Genomic DNA, 25,712 nt, shown 5'->3' with positions numbered 1-25,712 from the left:
GCAGTAAAGAGGCTGCCAAAATAAAATGGAATTGAAATAGACTTGGGCAGGATAATCGCTGGTGGCAGGTGCCAGGAAGCAGGGACTTCTATCAGGGGCAGTGGGAAGTAGAAAAGAGTGTGAAGCTGTAATTCTTGTCACCATGCAGATCAGAGCTGCCACAAAAAGCTCCCGGGGCTGGTGATGAATAGTTCCAATCCTCATTTTCTGAGTTGGAATATCATCTTTGTGTGAAATATTTGACAAGGGTGTGTTTCACTCATCATAAGTGTAGCCATTGCCTCAAAGTAATGGTTGGGCATCTTGGATAATTCAAGAGGAGACTAGCTTGAGGCAACCTTTCCTGACATCTCTCTTTACAGGAAGCTGTGATGAACATGTCCACAAGGGTTTCATCAATTCTTCTCAAACTTTCCCATCCTCATTGGAACTACAATGAACAGGGAACCTGACCTGGTTTCTAGTATAGTACTTGTGAATAGAAATTCTTCAGATTTTGGAGCTTTTAAATATACATAAAGGGAAGTCATGGGGGTGAGATTCCAAGTGTAAATATGAAATTCATTGATGTTTCAGCTACATATGTATATAGCCTAGGGGTGATTTTATGTAATATTTGAATATATTTGTTCATGAATTAAAATTTCATGTTGTATAATTTTCCACATGTACTTGGGACACACAAGTTCTCCATGTGAAAGCAGTTTGGATTTTGGAATTTATCCTATTTCATCTTCTTTACAGTTCTCTAAATCTCATCTTCTCCCTAGTAAACAGAAGTGCCCAGGGATGTTGTAAGCAGCCATATTTATCTCTTTAGATGACAGTGGGAAAACATGACTTTGCTTTGTCAAATATTTAGCTTTTTTACTTCCTCATACTCTAAAAATATTACTTTGTAATGGAGCCTCTGTTACTGACTTGAAGGCATCTTCTATTGTGTTTTTGAAATGAAGCCTCTGTTATTGCTTTGAAGGCATCTTCTACTGTGTTCTTGAGATGGAGCCCCTGTTACTGATTTGAAGCCATCTCATTCTCATCCTCACTGCTCAAGTCCCACATGGCTAAGCATTTCTAACTCACTGTTCTCACCTGAATTTAAAATGTCAATCCATAACACTTACAAAGTGAAATTTGTGGAGGCCAACGTTAACAGCTCTTGACACATGATCCTTGAATAAAGTACCTTGCTACTTATAGTACGTTGCTCACATAAAAGGTTCAAAGAATCATAATATGATATACCATGCATGAATCCTGTAAGCAAGATTGACAATTTAGAGAATGGAATTAAGAGGTCAAAGGGACCAAGAGAGGTGGTGATATATTATCTATGTAGCCAGGATGAGCTTAGGAGAAAGGCGAATGAATAGATAAGGATGTTAAATCCTCCTTTGATGACTGTCCATCTATTCATTCTTCAGACTTCAGACTATCACACTGTGGTAGAGAGTGTCCTGAAAGTTGAGGATAATATAAACACAGTTAACTCTCTCAAGGACCTTCAGTGCCCATCAAGACAAAGATGCATGGCCATGGTGGGAACAGCAAGGGGGTGAACATAGAGTGCAGACTGAAGAGAGGATTTAGAAGCAGAGAGAGTTTTATTTTCTTTTTGGTTATGTTTATTGACTATCATGTGTCTCAGATGCTTCCTCAAGGGGTCCTATTTGAATCTGCAGAAAAAATTTATTTAAGGAACTTAGCCAGTTTCTGAAATTCAGAGGCTACATTCAGTGGGATACATGTATTTGTCTATAGTACACACTGCCTCCTACATGCTATTAGAATAGGGGCTTGCAACAAAGCTATGTGGAAATCATGACTGGGATACAGCAAATTCACTTAGTACTATTTCCCTAACTACTAGTTCAAATCACACAGGAAGCACAGGTTGGAAATCCTAAAGTGAGACCTTTAAGTAGAAGAGCTGTCTTTGATGCATTTCAGGGAAGTCAGAGCCCACAGCATTTCTGTGAGTGCCAAGTTGTGGTAGTATGTATCTTTGTACGTATGTGGCAATATGTGGTATGTATCTTTGGTCATATGAAGGCTGAGCTGTTGTCTTTTCAAAGTGAGTTTAATCAGAAGAGTTTTAGAGGCTTTTAAATTAATAAAAAAAAGTGTGGTTTGGGTAAGTGATAACCTTGCTCCATGGTTAAATCCTAATCTAGTACTTTTTACACTTTGGCTTCAAAGAATGAAATCAGTGACACAGCAGCTGTTGAGCAACTGGAAATGTCAGTGGCAAGGCACAGAGAAAACTGCTCTTTTACCTAGTGAATTTGAGTTTTAAATTTTAAGAAAAATGACATTATAAAAGCAATATGGTCATTAACAAGATGGGCAAATAACATTTTATAAAGGTTTGTCAAGATGAAGTTTTGAAATCACCCATGAAATTATTTATATTAAATGCAGCCTCCTCTTAGACTCTGTTTCAAAGAATTAAACATTACTAACTCATTTTGAAAATACAACCAAAGTTACATATCAAATTTATATATATCTATATCATAATATTTATGAAATAGTTATATCTTGAAATTTATGCTGAGTTAGTAGGTATATGAAGACCATAAAAATATTGTGCTGTTGTTGACTTTTCTTTTCATTCTGCTTTTGGACTCTTTTTTTCTTTTTTTTCTTTTTTTTTTTTTTAGATTTATTTATTTTACTTATGAGTACACTGTAGCTGTCTTCAGACACACCAGAAGAGGGCGTCGAATCTCATTATGGATGGTTGTGAGCCACCATGTGGTTGCTGGGATTTGAACTCAGAACCTCTGGAAGAGCAGTCAGTGCTCTTAACCATTGAGCCATCTCTCCAGCCCCTGCTTTTGGACTCTTATTTTCCCTCTTTTCCTCTATTCTTCCCTAAGAAGACACTTGATTTTGTTGTTTTAGTTCAAGGGAAAATATAAGTTGTGGGAATAAGGTAATTTAACTATGGCTTGGGCAACCTTCACATGATTAAAAGTATTTTTAAAGCAGAGCAAAGACTGAAGACTAACCCATCTAAGCTTTTGTTTTATAAATTAAAGAAATGAGACACTGTTAACTTGCCACAAATGAGGAAAGAGTTCAGATGAACCACATTGGAACAGGCATGCTGACACCTGGTGATAGGTCATGTATTTCCTCTGAGACATTTACAGAATTCAAATTCATCTTAAAGGTAGCGAGCTATTTTATTAAAATGTATTCCTCAAGGAAACATACATCTGACTGAGAGTTCTCTGGGCTCACTAGAGTCATCCCTTTGGGTTGATGAGCGCAGTTCAGGCATTTATGTCTTTTCATGTCTATCACATATAAATCCAAGGTCATGACTGGTTTGTAGAAGAGAATAACACTCATACTTCCATGAGCAGTTTGATCCATCTCTGTTGTGTATCATAAGATTCCTTCAGGTAATTGTGTGGCATTCCTGCTCTTTTCCCTTCCTAGGCAGTCAGCAGACATCCCCGGCACAGGCTGCCTTGTGGAGAAGTACCTATGACCTGCCCAGGGCTGTGTTCTGCTGTGTTGCTTCATTTGTAATTTTTTTTTGTTGCTGTTGTTTTGAGACAGGGTTTCTCTGTGTAGCCCTGGCTGTCCTGGAACTCACTCTGTAGACCAGGCTAGCCTCGAACTCAGCCTCCCAAGTGCTGGGATTAAAGGCGTGCTCCACCACTGCCCAGCTGCTTCATTTGTATATTTGACTCCAAGGTCCCCTGAGAACTTTATTTATATACTCAGTGTAAAAGCCTATAATAGAAATAAATGGGACTGAAGACTATATTTTATTTCTCAAATTTTAATTTATTTCATAGCTTTATCTAAATCATCTTCAATTATAAATATATGAAATCCTGAATGGCATGATGCCTTTGGAGATGCAGAGAAAAGAACTGAGGGATTTTTTAAAGTTTCGAAAAGTTCTCTGCTACTGAATTATATTACTCGCCCTCCTTCTATGCTTGAGACAGTCTTTCTATGACTTCAAACTCTGACTTAGCTTCTAGAGTTCTATATCACAGGCCTTAGCCCCCACATCCAGCTTTTACTATGAGATTCTGAATATCCATCTCCAGTAGAGAAGTTCTGTAATTAAATGAACCGAGAATTATCTTGTTTGTATCTCATAAAATGTTCTTCATTTTTGAACATGAATATCATTTTCACAAAAAATGATTGTGGATAACAACATGAATGTTCAATTTTGAAATAATCCAGAAAATTGTGAAGAAGAAATGGAAGCCACAGTCTTGGCCCACAAATACCAGCCTGCATGTAGGCTAAAGAGAGCCAGACATTCAAAACATCTACTGTGTGAAGCAGTGTAGAGAGATGTAATTATGTGACCAAATAATTTGACAATGTTTCACTGAAAGTAACTCCATTAAAATTTTAGATTTTCTTATTTAGTATTGATGTCTTTAATAGATTCTATTTATTCTACATGTGCTATTTTGTGACATTTCATACTGTATGAGTTTTTCTATAAGCACATCCTGATGTTCCTTGTCTTGGTTAATGTGCTGCTGATGCTGTGAGCCATGTGGTACTCTGATGCTGCAGGGCTGTTTTTCTTTCCACCCTTGAAATGGAACTCTCTTCTAGGTCTCTATGAACACATTGTCTTTCAAATGGTGATATCATTCCATTTCAATTGTTTTTATTCATTTATAGACTTGAACAGTAGTTTCTGTATGATAATTGTTTAGGCAGTAATTCAGTCCACTGTTGTACATCTTTGGTGTACTGATCCAACTCCATATGTCTCTGCAGTCTTCAGTCTGTAAGCACTTACCCAATGTCACATGGCAAACATGCTCCACTTGCTCTCACATGTGAGCTACAGACAGAGCCCAGACATATTGAAAGGTTTATGTAAAATTACCTTCTGGTATTGCAGACAGGATAAATGTGAAATGTCAATGGATTTGGAATTTGGCCTTAGGGGGGCCATCATCATTTTGCATAAATCTAAATCCACAAATTGAAAAGCATGTGAAAGTGTAAATATTTATTTTTAATCCCAAACATGGGAGGGTAAAAGATGCTTAGAGCACAGTGTGATTTGTCCCATTAGTCCCCATGTGTTAGACACTAAGCTGTTTCCAGTTTCTTGCTGCTGATTGGGCAAGCTACCTCACTCAACACAGCCAATGGAGCTCAAGTTTTGAATTAACATAGCTCTGGAATTGGAAATAAATTCAAGAAGACCTATGTTTACTTTACAGAAGTGATTTTCCAGATCTGTCCTTTCACCAGGAATGTGTAACCGGACCCTTTCCCTTGAGCACTCAGTAACATTGGGTATTAACATTGTCTGCAATCTTTGATATTAAGATGAATCTAAGAGTCCAACTATTGCCTTCCTTTACAATATATATCAGTTGACTATTTAAAATTTTCGTGAGCTGCATAATCAGTCACGTTATGAGTGTTTTGTTTTGAGCACTTCATTTTATTAACGTGAAAGCATTAAACTGGCAACACTTCCGTCCTAAATCTTCCAGAGTGTCCGTGTTATAGGTAATGTGGACTTCATACATAAAGCCCACATTTTCAGCTCAGTGCTTCGCCAGGTGCTTATATTTGAAGAGTTACAGTCATCACTTTACTGCTCAAAAAAAATCTTTGGACATTTTCCATAAGCAATTTGATGATCTGAGTAAATGGAAATACATAATTGTAGATGTAACTGGAGTCCTTGAATATAATTGCACTCATAAGTCAAATAAGACAATTCATAACAATTTGGTCCAGCATTTTAATTTTGTCTATTAAATTATTCATATGAATGCTTTTATAAGTTTAGCCATGAATATTTGAATGGTGGTTGATTCATAACTATAAAGTATCTTAGCCTTTTATTTTTCCCATTTACATCCAATTAACTTATATGGAAAAGTGGAGCTATTTTTCTTGATAGGAGGCACACCTTTCTTACACTGACTCACTGAGGTTGTCTGATGAACATTTACAGTAACTGGAGGTCAATATTGTGCCTGTTTTTGATAGTTTCATTAATATCCTAATAACCTTCATTATGTGGAGGGAAATTATTTTAAACCTGTCTGTGTAATTGAGGAGATGGCATTCAGAAGGACCATGACAATTTTCAAAAGTCACACAGTGTGAGTGAGGACGGATAATGCTGGACTCACATCCAGGTTTTTGAAGACTGGATTTATCCCATCCTGTTATGGTGCTCTCAAGATGCATCAGTGACTGAGGCCACTAGCCACATCGACCATATTTCTCCATATTTCTCCCTTTCTTCTTCCATACTCATCCTGTCACCAGGACAAATTTTCTGAGTAGATAATTGACGAGTTCTTTTTTTGTACCTAAATGACACTTAAAATATTTTGCCTGTTGTACACACAAATGAAAAGATACCTAATTTATGAGTGGGTGGTCAGATGTGATGTCAAAAGATGATACATAAAGGTATATTTGTGGAGCGTGACTTCTAGTGACCATGGGAGTCATAAAAATGTCACAGGACCTGCCTGGAGCACTTCAGTGCCTTGGGAAATAAAGCAGAACAAAGTTCTTTTCATCTAATAGAGCTCCTTAGTCAAAAGCCAACCAAGTCCTCAAGCCATTATCTCAAAAGTCACAACTAGAAATTCAGGAAGCTTACAACCTAATGACCTCTCAGAGCTTTGATCTCCAGTTGGTTCATGTGTGTAGCTGTCCTAGTGCAACCGCATTTAATACTGCAAATAGGTATTGTGCAGCATCACAGAAGTGAAAGTGTCATGCTTAGTTTAGTCCTTTTCTAGCACTAATGCCCCTGTATTGGCTGAGGTAAGTGCTTTATGAGAGCCACATCTGGGCCACCATTGATAATGCATTAAATATTACCACAGCCAGGCTCAGCAGCGGGGAAGTCAGAATGAACACATTCATTTGTCTGCGATTCAGATGGCTTTCTGAAGTGCTGCCAGGAAGTTGGCATTTTTAAAGTTTCCAGATAAATCTGTTGTTTAGCCTCATTTAAAATCCAGTGCTCTGAGGTCTGTGCTTTCCAGCCTGCTTGAACAGTATGATATGTAGGACTAACCATGGGTACCTTTGGGAGGCATCTTGAGTCCTTGGTAGGGGGCTGTCCTGGCCTTTCTTTCTGACCACTGTTCACTTCCTGTCCTGCCACATGCACAAGGACACCCTGTGTTCTGCATCAGAGTGATTTAGGACATACGGTATACAGATCTGCATTGCTTGCTTTGGCTGTTTGCTTGCAAACTGTTTGAACTCTCTCCTTCCTACCCAGAAAGGTTACCCTATCTGGATCACAGGACCATGTTCCATTGTGTTATCTCTTTACATGTTTATCTCAACCCATCTTTTATATGTTTATTTTTTTTTCAGGGTGGGAAACCCAAATAACCCAAATCCTGCCATACATAGGGTCATCACCTAATACCTCAGACATATAAAAGAGTGATACAGATATGAGCTTTCACACTACCATGCATCATCAGGTCTTCTGAATCTGGGCTCACACAAATCATTGATCCTTCAAAAGTGGTTTCTGTTTCCTTTTACTGTAGAACTAATTTGTTGTCCTTTTGCAAACCACATTTTACTTTGGTGCTTGTGAACAGGACAGTCAGTTCCTACAGCTGTTCTCTGATGTCACTACTTTTATTGCAAAATGCTTCATACTGGGTGTGTTTTGTTTGAAGAATCTTAGGACTTGGGAATAACTACTCATGGAGGTGACTTAGCCAGCTCATTCTTCCCATAGGACCAGGTTGAAGCCTCAGCCCTAGGTTTGCCTTTGTTTTTGTCAATGGTAGTCTTGTCAGGAAGCTGTGGCCTACTTCCCTGGGGCAGGGATTCAGAGAACGTATAGATGACTGCAGATGGTCCCCATTGAGGAATACTTGTTGAACCACACATAACTGGTCCACAGCTCACATCTTCTTTTCAGATCCTAGCTGCCACCTTACGTTGTCCTGGAGGCTGTCCACAAAGGAAGGAGGGAGGGGCAGGATTAATGAGGGCATGGCACTTTTGGCATGTTTCCCTGGAGCAGAGGTCCTGCCCTCAGGATGGAAAGAAGCTCTCTTCTCTGTAGGCGAAAGTGGAAGGCACAGGAGGAGCTGTAGCAGGTAGCATGAGGGAGAACAACTGCCATGTCTTTTCTGATATCCAACACATCCTCACAATCCACAGCTTTCACAGGAAAGGCTCAAATTAAGGGCAGAAAGAAAGAATGAGAGGGATGAGTGGAGGAAAATGGGTGCTGAAGCAAAAGCAGCTCTTCAGTACTCCTCTCCTAAGCCAGGTCAGTCAGAGGGGTTGGACTCATAGAACCTCTGGCTTCTGTCTTTGATGCTTTGAAATTCACTGATACTTGAAGCTTTGGTTCAACCAATAAGCACACTGGAGGAGGTCTTTTCCTGTTGGCCTCAGAAGGATGTCAGAGGGAACACAGTAGTAGTTCGTTCTTATGTTTAGTGTTCCCAGTCATAGTACAGTCTCCAGAAGAAGGATCTAGGAAGCCCAGAAGTGGTTGTCTGGAGAGAGAAGTTATCCTTTACTATGAATAGTATAAAGCTATTCTTTAGGAATATGGTCCAGGGTTCCTATAGAATAAAGGGAGAGATTCATGAGAGTAAGGTAGGAGTGAAGCACCCCGTCCATCTGCATCCTGCTCACCTTGTCTATCTTTCATCCTCTACAGGTGGCCCTCCTGTGAGAACTCCACCAGTATGGGCCTTATCTGAGCCCATGGGTAGCTGCCAGCTACTTCTGGAACAAGCAGTGGCACTCCTGAGGAAGCGGCTACTGCATTCACTTCGAGCCTGGAAAAGCACCACTTCAGATCTGTTACTGCCTGTGTTCTTTGTGGCTTTGGCCATGGGCCTGTTCATGGTGCAGCCTCTGGCCATCACGTACCCTCCACTCAAACTTACACCTGGCCATTATGAGAGTGCAGAGACTTACTTCTTCAGGTAAGAAACCCTTTTTTTTCTATTGATCAGAAGCTAGTTTATGGCTGTATTGTCCATATAATGTCACTTTGTGTTTTCAGGCCTGTTTGGCACCAGATAATCAGTTGGCGTGCTCTCCCTTGCATAAGACTACCTCTCCTGTTCACAGCTTTCCTCGGTTGCCTATAGTTGTTTTTAAGAGGTTAAGGCCCCATTCTTAATATTTCTGAATAACCTCCATGCTAAATTTCAAAGTGGCCAGACTAAGTTACATTCCTACCAACAGTGTTTAAGGGCTCTTTTGGTTTCCAGTCTGACCAGAATTTGTTGTTATTTGTTTCCTTAATGACTGTCATTCTGACTATGATAAAACGGAATCTCAGTTTAAGATTTCTACTTCTCTGATGGTTAGCAAAATTGAACATTTTTCATGTTTATTGATCATTTATATTTCATCTTTTGAGAGCTGTCTGCCCACCTAATAAACATGCATATTGATTGGTTGTTTATTTCCTTGTTTAGGGTTGAGTTCTTTGAGTAGTATAGACATTAATGCCCTGTCAGATGAACAGCTAGCCAGTGTTTTTCTCCCATTATGTTGGCCCTTTTCTTCTCTGTGCAGAAGCTTCTAAATCTCATGAGACCCTATTTGTCAGTTGCTGACATTATTTCCTGAGCTAACAAAATCCCTTTCAGAAAGTTCTTGCCTTTGCTTGAGTTCTGAAGAGTTTCCACCCAGCCTCCTGGCAGTTTGACAATTTCTGGTCTTACATTAAGATATTTGATCTGTTTGGGGTAATATTTACCAGTTAAGTGTTAGACAGTTTTATTCTTCTACACGTGGATATCCAATTTCCCCAGTGTCACTTGCTGAAGGGGCTACATTTTTTTCCAATGTATGCTGTATGTGGTTTTGCATCCTGACCAAAAGTCAGGTGCTGATCTCATTGTGGCATTTTATCTCTGTCCTTTATTCTGTCCCACTGAGCTGCATGTTCTTGTTCAATACCACACTGTTTATGTTTCTGTGGCTCATAACTTGGCATCAGATATGGAGAGAACTCCAAAGTTTTCCTTCTGCTCAAGATTATTTTGGTTATTTGTGATTTTTTAATGCTTCTGCATGATTTTCACATTTATTTTTCTTTCTATTTCTGTGAATGACATTGGACTTTTGATGGTGGATTGTATTGAATCTGCAGATTAATTTTAATAGGATGGCGATTTCCCCAATATTAATTCTTATCTATGAAGATGGGAGGTCCTTCCTTCTAGTATCTTCTTGATTTTCATGTTTTAATATTTTCATTGTAGAGGTCTTTTACATTCTTGGTTAGCTTTAAATCCAAGGTTTTGTTATAATATTAGATCAATGTTTACTGTAGATTGTTCACCGTAGCTAAAGTATGGAACCAAGGTAGAGGCTAAGCAGTGGAGAAATAGTAAAAGCATAGTGTATATACAGATTTCAGATGATGAGGCTTTTAGGAAGGGCTCCTGGGGAAGGTTACCAGGCCACCTGTGTTCCACTCAAAGAAATGGGAATGAAATTGTTTTCATAATTTATTTCTCAGTATGTTTGTCATTGGTATATTGGATGGGTACTGACTTTTGTATGCCAGTCTTGGGCATGCCTCCCACTTGCCAAAAACACTTATCAGCTCTAAGAGTTTCCTGGGTTACTATTCTGAGTCTCTTATGTACTGAACCACATTATCTGCATATTAACCTTAATTTGACTTTTTCCTTTCATAATTGTATTTCTTTTAGTTTTTTTTTTCTTGCCAGACTGCTTTAGCTAAGTTTCTAAGCACAACAATGAACAATAATAGAGGAACTGGACATCCTTACTGAATTCATGATTGTACTTGAAATGCTTTCAGTTTTTTCCCATTTAGTACAACATTGGCTATAGGTCTATCATATATTGCCTTTATTGTATTGAGACATGTTCTTTGAATTTCTTGTTTCTTCAGAATTTTTCTTGTATATTGATGCTGCATTTTACCAAGAAGTCTTTTACTTGTCTTTTGTCATAGGATTTCTGTCCTAGAGTCCATGAATGAATATAATATATTGCATTCATTAATTTGCACATCTTGAAACACCTCTGCATCTTAAGAATAAAACCAACTCAGTTGTAAGGAATGATATTTTTGATGTGTGCACATGCATGCACAAGCATATGAGTTCAGACGTGTGCATACGTATCATGTGTGTGGAGGTCAGAGGACAACCTCAGGTGTCAACTCTTATCTTTCACAGTCTTGAATATAAGGTCTTTTTTTGTTTGTCACTGCATACTGATGGGCAGCTGGTTTTCAAGTTTTGTACATTATTTCTCTGACTCCATCTCACCAAAGGAGCCCTGAAATTCTTGTGTCTTACTGTATATGGTTTCTGTATATTCTATTAAAGGTCTTGTGCTTATACAGCAAGTACTTTTTACTCACTGAACTATACAATTTACAAGTATTTTATTGATAATGTTTATATCCATATGAATCAGAGAGATTGGTCTATAAGTTTAATTTTTCTATGACTTTATATAGCATTCATATCAGGATAATAATGGCTTTACTGAGTTTGGTAGCATCCAATCTCTGTATTTAATAGAATAGTTCAAAAAATATTGTTACCAGTTAGTTTTTACAATCTGACAGAATTCAGCATTGGAACAATTGGGCCTGGGCTTTGAGCTGGAAGATTTTTATAATAGCTTCAGTTTGTTGTTTCTAAAGTACAGCATTAGTTGTTTATTATCTTATCATGGCTTAATTTTTTTGTTTGCTACATGTATCTAGACTTTTTTTCAGAGTGGTATAATAAATGTCTTTAAAGCTTATCCTAATAATATGATATATATTATAATGTTAATGTATCACTGATATCTGCCATAATTTCTGGCTTTCATCTTTGATCTTATTAATGTGAATTTTGTTTCTTTTTCTTTGTATTAGTTAGGCTAAGAGCTTGCCAATCTTTATTTTCTTTTGTTTTTTCTTTTCTTTTCAAACAACTGATTTTTTTTCCAATAGTATTTATTTATACTTTATTTATTTATTTATTTAGTATTAATTATTCTTTGTTTCTATCTCATTAGTTTCTGCTGTGATCTTAATTGTTCTTAGCTACTTACCAACTTCAAGTTTTCTTGTTCTTTTTGTTCTAGGCTCTAAGTTACATCATTAAGCTATTTATTTCAGATCTCTCTGATTTTTGAATGCAGTCATCTGTAGGTCTAAGTTTCTTCTCAGGACTCTTTTCAGTTCACTTTAGGTTTCATACATTCATTGTATTTTCAGTTTTATTTAATTATATGACTATAAAGTCTTCTTCTTGATTTCTTGAATGAATTATTAATTAAATAGTGTATTGTTCAATCCATGAATTCGTGTTCTGTGGTTTCTCTTGCTGTTTGCTTTAGGTTTTATCTAATCATTATGGGATAAAATAGACAAATTTGCTTCACACTTTTTATATTTATTAGGCTTGGCTTTGTGTTCTATTGTATAACCTCACTAAGAAAAGTTTCATGTGTTGTTTATACTCTTTGTTCTCAGTATTCAGATGAGATGTTGTACAGGTATCTATTCAGTTGTTTGATCTATGATGTCACTTAGCTCATGTTTCTCTATAGATACGATGAGCTGTCTGTTGATGAGAATGAGATATTAAAATTGTTGGGATTAGATTTACATCTAATGTTTGTTTTATGAAATCAAGTGTTCTAGTGTTCATTTGTTTACAAGTAAAATACCCTCTTGCTTGATTGTTCCCTTAGTCAGTATGAAGTTACTTTTAGAGTAATTTTGGTTTGAAGCCTATTTTGTCACATGTGAACAGTAACTCCTGCTTGCTTTATTAGAATCTCTTTCCCAGGCCTTTTTTGTTTTTAACTTGAGGTTGTAGGTCTCTATTTACCTTTGATGGCGAGGTACAATTCTTGGAGGTAGCAAATTGATGGATTCTCATTTTAAACAAAAACTGCTAGTACATTTCTTTTGTTTAAGGAATGAAGACTATGTGCATTCAGAATTATTATTGAAAGGTGCATATTAACTACAGTAATTTTGTTGGTTTGCTAGAGTTTGGTGTTTTATTAATTCTCACTACTGTCCTATCACAGTTTATTATTATTTTTTCTGGTAGACCGATGGATGTGTTCTTTTTTTTTTTCTTCTCTAAAATAGTTCTATAAGTGTCAATTTAGGGCTTCAATTAGTCAATTAGTAGTTACAAATTCTTCTAGTTTCTGTTTATCATGGAAAAATTCTTCGATTGTTATGGGTAGTTTTGTAGAATATAGTAGTTAGAGTTTACTGATTTTATCTTTCAGAGTTTTAAACACATCATCCCAAGCCTGCCTGTTATTCATGTTAGATCTTTTAGTTGTGTCCTCAAATGTCATATTCTGTTTGTAGCTTCCTCTTCACTATCTTTGTAATTATCTGAATGTTCCATTTCGTCTGCCTTGTCTTCAAGCTCCAACAGTTCCTCTTCTTGATCCACTCTGTTAGGCTTTCCAAAGAAATTTCATTGGAATTATTAAATTTTTCATTTTCATTTCAGCTCATTTTTCTCAGTAAGTCTGCTCCCCCATGAAGTTTACTTTTCTTTATTTCCATATAGATTTTCTTATTTCATTCATGTGTTCTCTTGTATTCTTTCATATGTTTTGTCCTCTTAGATTAAAACAATTACTTAAAACAATTTTTTTAAAAATTCTTTTCCTGGGGTTTTCTTGAACTCACTCTCATTGCATAACATTACTGTGGGATCAATAATGTTTTTAGGAGTATTAATACTTGGAATTTTCATGTACTTAGTTTTTTCTTTGTATATGCACATTGAGAAAAGCTGTTTGTGAGATTAAAAAAAAATCAACCTTATTCTTTGAATAGACATGTTTTCAGTGTTCCTGAGGGACTAGGTATATCTGACATACTCCCTTCCTTCCTTCCTTCCTTCCTTCCTTCCTTCCTTCCTTCCTTCCTTCCTTTCTTCTCTCTCTTTCTCTCTTTCTCTCTTTCTCTCTTTCTCTCTTTCTTTCTTTCTTTCTTTCTTTCTTTCTTTCTTTCTTTCTTTGAAATTAATTTTTATTGGATATTTTATTTACATTTCATATGTTATCCCCTTTCCCCATTTCCTCCCCCACCCAGAAAGCTCCTATCCTATCCTCCCTCTTCCTGATTCTATGAGGATGTGCCCCCACCCACCTACCCATTCCCACCTCCCTGCCCTGGAATTCCCCCACATTGGGGCATCCAGCCTTCATGGGACCAAGGACTTCCTCTCCCAACTATGTCTGACAAGGCCATCCTCCCCTACATATACAGCTGGAGCCATGAGTCCCTCCCTATGTGCTCCCAGGCTGGTGGTTTAGAACCTAGGAGCTCTGGTTGGTTGGTACTGTTGCTCTCCCCATGGGGCCACAAACCCTTTCAGCTCCTTCAGTCTTCTCTCTTACTCCTCAATTGGGAATCTCATGATCAGTTCGATGGTTGGCTGTGAGCATCCGTTTCTGTATATGTCAGGCTCTGGCAGACCTCTAAGGAGACAGCTATATCAGGTTCCTGTCAGCATACACTTCCTGGCATTCACATCAGCATCTCCCTTTGGTGACTGTACATGGGATGGATACCCAGGTGGAGCAGTCTTCAGACTGCCCTTCCTCCAGTTTCTGACCCACACTTTGTCTCTGTATTTGCTCCCATGAGTATTTTGTTACTCCTTCTAAGTAGGACCAAAGCACCCATACTTTGGTCTTCCTTCTTCATGAACTTCCTGTGGTCTGTGAGTTGTATCTTGGGTATTGAGAGTTTTTGGGCTAATATCCACTTATCAGTGAGTGTATACCATGTGTGTTCTTTTGTGATTGGGTTACCTCACTCAGTAAGATATTTTCTAGTTCCATCCATTTGCCTATGAATTTCATGAATTCATTGTTTTTAATAGCTGAGTAATACTCCATTGTGTAAATGTACCACATTTTCTGTATCCATTCCTCTGTTGAAGGACATCTGGGTTGTTTCCAGCTTCTGGCTATTATAAATAAGGCTGCTATGAACATAGAGGACCATGTGTCCTTGTTATATGTTGGAGCATCTTCTGGGTATATGCCTAGGAGTGGTACAGCTGAGTCCTCAGGTAATGCTATGTCCAATTTTCTCAGGAACTGCCAGACTGATTTCCAGAGTGGTTGTATCAGCTTGCAATCCCACCAACAATGGAGGAGTGTTCTTCTTTCTCAGCATCCTTGCCAGTATCTGTTATCATCTGAGTTTTAAATCTTAGCCATTCTGACTGGTATGAGGTAGAATCTCAGGGTTCTTTCGATTTGCATTTCCCTGATGACTAAGGATGCTGAACATTTCTTTGAGGTAGAGAGACTTCTCCCCTCCAAAAGATAAGAGAAATCTTATCTTTTGGGAAAGCCTATGAAAAGGGATATTAGAAAAAATACAGGCAGGAAAAACAGATAGAAAAAAGAAAGAACAAAACCAGTGAAGAACATAGCTGGCCTGCTAAATAGATACCAGATAGCAAGTAAAGGAGACAGACATGTGAAAGGGGGAGACAAGTCTAGGGCTTCAGAGTAAATATAGCTGCTAGCCTGGGTTCTGGATCTGGTTATGAGTCTTAGGTTTCACCTCCACCCTATATGATCTTTTACAAGTTGTAACAATGGCATCATGCACACCTCGGGTTGGGGGTGTCTCTTACTATGTTGGTTAAAAATGCTGCTAATAACTCTCAGTTATGTTTTACATGGTTTTGTTAGCAAGAGAATCTTCACAAGTTGAATCGAAAATGCTGGTTTTAGCCCTGGTTCTTTCCAATGTCTAGCCCCTGTTGGCTTGCTCAGTTTCTCCTCTACTGTTCAGAGCTGTTATGCTTTGGTTATCACATTGTGCTGTTCAGGAGGGTCTAGGGTGACCAAGCCATTGATCTAGTATGGCAGTCTTTTTAAAACTGGAATGCCACAGGATCAGCAAAATGACTTAGTAGACAAAAGTACTTTGCCACCAAGCTGGATGACTTGATTTTGATCTTCAGAACCCATATGATAGAGAGAGAAAATTGATTCCAATAAGTTGTCATCTCATAATGTGGGTGACCCCCAAATTAATAAATGTTATAAATTAAAATTTTTAAATGATACCTTCTCACTATTCTGGTTTAATGGAAAAAAGTATTTCCTGTTCCTTCTCTCTGGCTAATGCTCTGGTAGTGGTGACCTTTTTACCCCCTTCTCTCTCTTTTCTGTCATTTAAAATATGTGTTATTGAAAATACAGTTCAGGTTTCTGAGACCTTCTATCTTAAGCCCTGGCTTAGTCACCATCAGGTGTTGCTGTCTCTGTCACTGTAAGGAAAGAGGTCTACATACTAGGTCAATCACTCCAAGACAACTATGGACTTCTATCCAGTTCTGCTCTGTAAAAATCCCAATTTTTCTTTGCTACTGGAACTGGAGTCCTTCAGATAAATTTTATTAACTTTCTCCAGTTTATTCCATAGATATTCTATCCAACCATATCTGCATGATATATGCCATTGTAAACATCTTTTGTATTTAATAAATATCCTAATTCTGAATTGTAATCAACTAAAGTGAATATCACTACCAATTATTCCAGTTTTTAAAAGGTTGATGTATTTATTTCTTTTACATTTTCTCAACTCCAGATGTTTCTAACAGTTGATGTACAAAATTTCAACTTTTTTCTAGTGTTTATTTCTACACTTTTCCTCACAATGACATGGATGTATTGCTGATTGTCTCTTTAATAAAAAAATTCAGTACCAATGACCTTGACTTTTGTCAATATTTCTTTAACTATGAATAGATATGAGGCGTATAGTCAGTAAACTAAACACCATTGCTCTAAGTGTGCTTTAAGCACAGATCTCATTCTGTGCTGAAGACTTCTTGCTACAGAAGTACAATTCAATGACATGTAGAAACCAAAGGATGTAAATATAGGTTGCAGTTTTGAATTGCTGAGTAATAGGATGAATATTTGTTCCAAGTTAAGGCTCCAGCATGGAGAAAATAATTTTACTGATTTTAATAAATTAACATACAATGGCATTATATTAGGCAGCATTTTGAATTTGATTTTAAATCCATGAAAATATGTAAAAGTGGTTAGAAAAATAATGGAAAATAAGAGAAAAATAATGTGCTTTGACTAGCAACACACACAAATGCATATGTGAGGTGGCGAAAGCTATGCTTGAAGTTTTTCAATTTCATCCTTGTTCATACTTTTTAATAAAAGAACTGGGAAATTAGCTTTGTCTGGTGTTCTGGAAACTGTTAGTCCAATCAGCTAGGGTGAGGTCAGAGTAGGTCCTCTTGCTTTCTCCTAATGGTGCTTTGTTTTCTCACCACCAACAGCAGTGGGAACCATGACATGGACCTTACCCAAGTGCTTCTGCGCAAGTTCGGAGATCAGGACTCTGTTTGTTCTGATGCTCACTGGTAAGTGTCTGGTGCCCTCAGCACAGCAGAGAATACAACACTGGCAGCTCTGGAGACCAAAGTGATGCTTCCCTCGAGGATGGGTTAGTCTGTGTTCCCACTTAGGCTACATGGAGTGAAAGTCAGCATAATAAGTAAAGCATTAATGGGTCTAATTAGTGGTTCTAATTAATGGGTCTCATTTTATGGAATGGCTAGGAACAAACTGCCTAATTACTTCTTTCTACCTTTCATAGACACATGCTCTGGAGGACTGAAAAAAATAAATAGTATTCCTCTGAAAACTCAGACCAAGAGGAATTAAGCAATTAAGCATGAATTATTTGTTTACTGTTATTTATTTTAAAGAATACTTACACATATTGAGACATCATTGGCATATTTTTTTACTATTTTATTGTGTTCTTATACCTCTACCCACCTTCCAACTGTAATTCCACCCTAATCCTTCCAACCTTCTAACACTGGGTAGGTGAGATAGGAGGTTATAGGGGAAAGGGGGCATAGACCTCTTTCATCCAACAAAATAGACTATTTCCTGCTGATTAGGGGCACTGAACTTCTTGGCGCAAGTTCAGTCTCTATCATCAGGACATCTCCAACTTCTTTGCTCACAAACCCTTGACAAGCCACCTCAACAGGATCTAGCTGCAGCTGGGGAAGAATGGCTTCCTCAGAGCATACCTGGAATCCCTTTTGAGGGTCTGGTGTAAAGGGCTCTGAAGAGTCCCCAGAATTCCAACTGTAGACTATGTGCAACCTGCAAAAACATGCCCCTGCTATTGCATGAGGCAATGATAGTTAACTGCTATGAAACAGCCTCTCACCAGGCTGGGATTAAAACAAAAACATATTCATACAACATAACTGAGTTTTTTAAGAAATCAAAATTCTTACTACAATACATTATTTTTAACTTAATAGGTCACATGCACACACACACACGGTAGTTTTCTTTTTTTGTCTTACTTCACTGTTTACAAACAGTTCTACTCATTGTAGTTACATGATTTGATTTTTATGGCTAAATAATATTCTACTGTGTATTCATGCCACATTTTTAATATGTACTTAGTATCTTGATATGAAGAAGCTAATGTAAACTCAACAGCTTTTATGAAATAATCAAAATAAAAAAATAGTAACTGTTTTCTCTCATGGTCCTGCCATGTCTGGGTGACCACAGACATGCCATTTAAACTTAGTAAACCTTGATTTCCTTCTGTAGTAGGAAACTGTTTATCTAACTTACTTATTTTGTTGGTAAATTGAATAATAGAAAGTTTGATGCAAAGATAAACTCAGGGATGTATGTCATGGTACCTGGCAAAGGCGTACAAGCAGTAGATATTATTACTATTATTGTTGCTGCTGCAGCTTCTGTTGTTGTTAATTACTATTTTGTTTTGTTTCTGATTTGGCATCTTAAGTATCCAAGACTGACCTCAAAGTTAGTATGTGTATCTGAGTCAGATCTTGAACTCCTGATCCTTATTGTTTCCTTTCTAGTGCTAGGATCACAGATTTGTGCCTCCATGCCTTAAAGGGTGTTACAGTGTTGTAATCAAAGGTGTGTGCCTCTATGCCTGGAAGGCTATTACTATTAAAGGTATTAAAAATTCACAGCTTCCAGAATGCTTTTGCTTCTTCTGGTCTATTTCAATCCTACCCAAACCCTGAGATAAGTGAGAGACTGTCTCATCTTATATGAGGAAACTGAATTTCAGAAAAAGTTTATTAATTGTTCAAGGATTCATAAAGGGCAATTAGTGGGAAAAGCTACAACTTCATGACATCCCATTTGCCACTACTCAACACCTCGACCAATGTTTCCATCTGTTTGCCTTGTTTCGTGTCCTCTGGATTGTAGCTGCTATTTTATGTTTATGGATAAGAGGTCTACTGGCCTTTTTTTTTTCTCAATTTACTTAAACAGTTTTTTGAGATTATAATATAATTATAACATATATTACTTCGATTTCCTCTTTCCAGGTCCTCCCATATACCTCTCCTTTCACCCTTTTAAATCTACAGCCTCTGTTTTCATTGTCATTGCATACGTATATGAATATATATAGATATTCTCCTAAATATAACCTATGCAATCTGTATAACCTTACTTTTACTTAAATTTTTAGTCATTTGCTCTTCTCCTGAGACTATTTCTCCTCCTTTCAGTGTTCTCTAGTTGCCTGCAGTTCTTTGTATAGGGTTGAGGCTTCATGGACTTTCTCCCAACCACTTTGGAGTGTCTACTGGTGTTTTCCATGTTCAACTCACATTTGGGTAGTCATATTGGTGAGACTTAATGAGGTAAAATATAAATCTGTGTTTAAGACTTAGAATCATGATCATTTAAAAAACGACCATATTGCATTTAAGTGATGACCTCCAAAGAGTTAGCTACATTTAAATACATTACCTTCTTCCTCTAGATATCCTTTCAAGCCCATAAATTAGAACCATGACTGAGGTTTTACATATTTAAATTCTCAATTTTTGCTATTAGTATTTTGCAAATTTCATATATTTACAACAACAGCAACAACAGCAACAAGAACAACAACAACAGCAAAAGTATAAAAAGTCAGCCTGTCAATATGTGTTGATTTCTTTGAAGAAGGCTGTTTTGGGCTCTGAGAGTAACAGTGTGGGAGGGGAAGGTGCCTGGCTTCTGAACCCTGGTAAAGCACTCCTTGCTTCATAAATGCTTCTATTACAGTTTCCCCTATTATTCCTTGAGGATGCACTTCAAGTCAAGTATTATTAGAGGGACCAAGATAAATGCAAAGAATCTTCTCCTAAGAAATTTATAATTACAGATGTAACAAATGAAGTGATAGATAGAAGCCATGATAGTGTCCTGGACACTACATGTCTGTCTTTTCAGTAATATACATAAGAACCCAGACAAAAATAATTAGATATATGTTTGCTAGTTCATGGTGACGTATTTTGCTCATTAGTCATGTTGGTAATTAGTTGAGACTGAGTAACTTTTGATGGTCTCAGTATGGAAGGATTACAAGAAAATTAATTACGTTGCCTCAGTTCAGTCTTCTCTTGGAAGACAAAGGACTTTATCCAGTGAAGGGTTCAAAGGTGATATTTTCATTTTCTCTTCTCTACTAAAAACACACAGGATGTAAAATACAAATCCCTCCGAGGAGCAGAAACAGGAGCACATGTAATCCATCTTTGGTCTAATGACATATCAAGGAAAGAATGGTTAGCAGAAAAATAGGACAATTCTTTTATCCATTCTTTCAAAAGGAAAACATCCAGGTGAAATCTGTGCTTTATGAATGGCAGAAGATGCTCATTATTCTGTCTGTACATCCAGCTCATTTCCTCTACAATGCTGTCATGGACCCCCTACCCCACCCCCACAGTCTCTAGATCCTTTCGTTGTCCAGAACTAGTGCTCAGGATAAGCTAGCAGGCTGGCTCGATGGTGATAGTGGTTCCTGGCACTGCTTCTGGCTAGGCTCATCTGTGAAGATAAATGTGAAGATAAAGGGTAGAAAGCACAGAGTATGAATCTGAAACATCCAGGTGCAGGCGGAGAACACAGCTGGATCCCAGGCTGCCTTAGTCAGATCTCACCCTCACTGACTCTGTCACTTAGATAGCTTACTCAACCACTATCTGCCTCTGTTATCACTAATGTGTTTACACTTTGGCACAAATAACTTTCACCTTGAACTGCAAAGTGAGCCCTATGAAGCTTCTATGACACTTTAAGCAAGTTCATATCTCAAAAAAACCAGTTTTTGAGGAAGAAGGAGGTCCTCACAGCATCTGTTCCTCTATTTGAGATTTAAGGTACATGTTATACTATTAAAAACTCCAGGAATCTCTAGCAGAAAAGATAGCCCAAAGGATAGGGACCATGTTTAAAGTCCATTGAACTCAGAAACAGCAACACTGTTGTGTGCTACAGTACACATAAGGGATATTCCCTGAAAACTCCAATTGTATTTAGATAATATCTAGAATAAAACTTACAAAGTTGTGTGTGATTTGTAACAAGGAATTTTATTTGCCTGTCTCTATGAATGCTTGTAGAGCTTCACAGAAATCTTTGAATGCAAAAATGGTTGGAGGCGGAGATGCTCAAAAGCCTCCAATATGTTAAATATTGTCATATATTAGCATTCAAACCTTAGGAAAAATTTTTCTATCAAAGAAAGCTAAAACAATACCAGAAGATTAAGATGGGACAATAAGGACTTTAGAAACAACTCATTAAATTATACAAAGTCAAATTACTCCTTTCTGTGGCCATAGTGCTAATCCTACTGAACTAGAGTAAAGGCTACTGACGCAAATTTTTTGGTCAAATTCAGCAGGCTTTATTTTCTGTCAGACAGGGCTGTCTTTCTAAAGTGGGCTTTGAGAGAATAGTCCAAAACACAGGAGAAATGTTTTTATTGTTTTATTTTATTACTTCTAAAACCTGCAAGGCTAGGGGCTTTCCAAAAGGTTTTGTTTATGTTTTAACGTGGTAGAACATCTTATCTTATTAGGGTGGAGGTTAGGGTAAGGGGTGTGGAAAATGTCAAATTCTAGAAAATGGGTCAGGACATGGCCAAACAAGTTTTTCAGAAAACACAAAAGAGCTTACTTTGATCTTGTAACAAGACAGCTTATAATCTTACCATGGAATCAGGCTGCTCCATTAATAACAAAATACTTGGGGCAGGGTATTGTTTTAGAAAAAGAGGTTTATTTAGCTCAGAGTTCTGTTGCTGCAGAACACGGTATGAGCATCTGTGTGGCCCTGATGAGCAGCATGACAGTTGATTTGACAATGGTGGGTGACATGTGAAAGAGAATGTATGTCAAGGTAGCTAGCCAGAGACCAGGCTAGCCCTGCTTGTGGCAGTGTGCTGTAAATCTGCTGTGAGCTCTCGTAGGCTAAATAAGTAGAGTCCCATGGGAACAACAAGTCTATTCCGAGAGTATATGTTTTCAGTGATTGAATTGCCTTGCACCAGGCTTCCCTTCTCAGATAGTCTACCCTTCCAAACACCACCTCACTAAGACCAAACTGTGGCACACATGGGCTCTGCCAGAGAGGCCTCATCTACACCCCAGCCTGCAATCCCTTGAATATCATTCAAGGTACCTGCAGCAAAAAGTACCTCCTGCTGGATGTAAGAGATGCAAAGACTCATTCTTTTTTAAAAACAAAACTAATTAGATTATTGCCATCTGGCTAAAACATGCAACTCCCTTAGGCACTGTTTCCATGTTAGCTAACTGGAATCCCTATGAGCTAACTATCCAAAATATTAATACTAGGGAAGTCTGTGATCACCTTTAGTATTTAGAAAATTGTATGGAAATTATATTTGCTGTCCAGGTAGCTGAATTGACAAGGATATTTTTGTTGAACTGTTTTTTTCCAACATGATGTTATTTCCCTATCTCTCTTCCATTGGAATAGCTCACCCATGCAGAGAGCCTGGGCTTACTATTCAGCTTGGTAGACCAGTCCTTCTACTGTGTGACCACCAACTAATGGCTTAAAGTCTTAAAGCTGCTACCCTTGCCTTGAGATCTGAGAAGCAGGGTGAGGAAAGGGATAAGATAAAACTAATGTGAATTTTACCTTCTCTCAATATTTGAGTAATTCAGACTAATTATCTGAACTAACGTAAAATTTGACTTCCAGTTATAAAAACCTTACTGTCTGGAATGTTCAAGGATAAAAATCTACAGAAAAAAACAGAACATAAAAGTTTTTCTACAGCCAGAAAGATGGCTCAGTGGTAAAAGAACTTGTGGTCAAGCCCTAAGACCTAAAACCTGAACTTGATCCCTGGGACCCATATGATAGAAGGAGAGAACTAACTAACTAGCCGACTGACCAACTAAGTCCAACAGTAAGTCTCTGTTCTCCACACTTGCATTATACCATGTACTCCCCTATACACACACACACACACACACACCACACACACACACACACACACACCACACACACACACACACACAGAGAGAGAGAGAGAGAGAGAGAGAGAGAGAGAGAGAGAGAGACAAGTATATAAATGTAGGATACAGTTTAAGAGTTGTTTATTCATTGCTATCCACTGTCTCCCAAACCCTCGCCATCTTTCCTCCTGTGGAAACTTAACTGTAGCTCTTCTCTCAGTGACTAAGTTACTATGACATGACACAGAAATGAATAAACATGTCAATCTAATGCAATTAATAAGCAATTACTAGTTGCTTCTTGATATCTGCTTACGATCTGAGAGTCTTGGGGTCCACACAGAGCCTGGATAACACGCTCAGCATGAACAGCCAAGTAATCCCTGTGTCACATCATGAAATCTTGGCATGGTCATAAACCATTGTCATCAGTGTAGTAGCTCACACTGTGAAAACAAAAGCCAGAGTTCTGTCTCAGTGACAAGGAGGTGGCCATCTTGTGGCCAGTGTTTTATTGTGACAGAAAATGCTTTTTATGGAAATAAAGTAGCTTTTCATTAAACTATCTTTCCAATGTTCTGTTTTTTCCCTTTTAGGATGAATTCTTCAAGCTGGCATAGAGACCGTTATTCTGGCCCAGAATTCCAGGACTCATGTGGCTGCCTGGTATGTCGTTGAAGCACAATTCACCATTTGAAATATAAAGCTCAAATAATAATAATAATAATAATAATAATAATAATAAGTAGTAGTTTCCATCTGCCTAATCATCATTTTTGTTGCTTAAAGTCTCTTAATGTCTACATTACTCACTTGTGGAGATTTTTCATCCCTTACAGTGAACATGACACAGCCTTCTACAGACCCTGCTGCCTGCTCATTCCCTGCTCACATCTATAGTTTCCCTACCATCTCCATTGCCTACTGATTCCCTGCTCATACCTCTTAATCATCATCCCCACTAGAATAGATTGAGCATCTGAATCCTCTTCAGTTAGAGATTAGAAACTGGACTTCCCCTTTGGGGGCGATCTCACATCTCAAGACGGGGTGACTTCAAGGCTTTCTTCATAACTTTATTCAAGTTCTAGGAACTAGACATCAAAACCTAAGCCACGACTTCGGACTTCTGATATGATTGATGAACACAGATATATAAAAATAGATATTCTGCTTTTGAGGTAAAGGCTATAGCTATGTTACCTGTGAAGAGAAACGAAGTAAAATTTATTTGGAAAATTGATTGTAGTTAACCTCAGAGGTAATAGCAGAAGGTAATTAGTGAAAAGCTTAGATCTGTTGACTACAACCAACCATTAGATGTGTCAATCTTAATTTGCCTTTTAAAAGGGTAAGGGTATAGTTCAACTGATAGAGTGCTTGCCTATCACACACAAAGCCCTAAGTTTGAGTCCAGCATCAAATACAGTAGTCATAGAGGTTGTGGCTGTGATGCCAGGACTCTGGAGGGAAACAAGGAGGTCGTCTTCACTCATCATCCATAAAGGGAAGGACCATATGGAGAACACATTCACGGGCCTTTTTACTTAGTGGCCCACAGAGTTCATTTATTTCAGCAGCTTAGTTATATTAGAGAGTTGGCTTCTGAATAGTTTCATTTGCTTTCTTCTCATAAATAAAATTGAGGAAGTAAAAGAGAAAGACAATACAGCTACATAGTGGGGAATTGTGAGGACTGATGGCTCTAAGGTTAGTGGACATCATGCAGTGGACATCATGTTAGTGGACACTGTGGTCAGAGAACTCACCTGCATGCCTTGCCTCTTTGTACTGGCCAAAGGATTTTTTTCTTCATTTTTCTATTTTATCATAAAACCTTTAACATTGTGCTCTCAGTGCTTGCTCTGGAGCCTGAATTTAGTCATTCAGTTATAGTAATAGCTTTTCTCATCACAAGTCTAAAGTCTATTTGGGTTAGATAGGGTTTCAAGGGATAGAACGAATAACTCTCAGAATGGTATTATGGCTCCCACTTCAGCCCAGTTCACATGAAATTTAAGATATCAGTTAATATTCATGCAAGAAAAGAAAGATGCCAAATGAGCACCATCTGTGGGCAAACACATTTCAGGAACAGTGGCTAAAACAGCATTGGTATTGCTTCTCTAAGGAACTATTCTATATGACTTTTCTTTGAATAGGTAGCAGGGTGGACAGTATGCAGCACTGTCAGCAAATGCTTTGACTAAAGAATCACTTCCTACTTCCCCTTCTCCTCTTTCTCCCTTTCCCCAATCTTCTCTGTCCTTCTCCTGCTGGGCTTTGTGCTGCTTCTACTTCTCCCCCTCTCTCTTCTTCCTTCCTCCCTCCCTCTCTCCC

At 37.9% G+C, this 25,712-nt stretch overlaps 1 protein-coding gene across 1 annotated transcript in view; it reads left to right on the top strand.

Annotated features, from left to right (window-relative positions):
* Positions 1-25,712, top strand: part of Abca13 (ATP binding cassette subfamily A member 13) — a 438,342-nt gene that overhangs the window by 269,007 nt on the left and 143,623 nt on the right. The window contains exons 43-45 of the mRNA XM_028777793.1: positions 8,693-8,963; positions 17,349-17,432; positions 23,969-24,038. Of these exons, the coding sequence (XP_028633626.1) occupies positions 8,693-8,963; positions 17,349-17,432; positions 23,969-24,038 (425 nt within the window). The remainder of the gene's footprint in view (positions 1-8,692; positions 8,964-17,348; positions 17,433-23,968; positions 24,039-25,712) is intronic.

The sequence above is a fragment of the Grammomys surdaster genome, unplaced genomic scaffold (genome assembly GCF_004785775.1).
Source record: "Grammomys surdaster isolate TR1022 unplaced genomic scaffold, NIH_TR_1.0 67, whole genome shotgun sequence".
Lineage (NCBI taxonomy): Eukaryota > Metazoa > Chordata > Mammalia > Rodentia > Muridae > Grammomys > Grammomys surdaster.
This window is presented reverse-complemented; position numbering and strand designations above follow the sequence as displayed.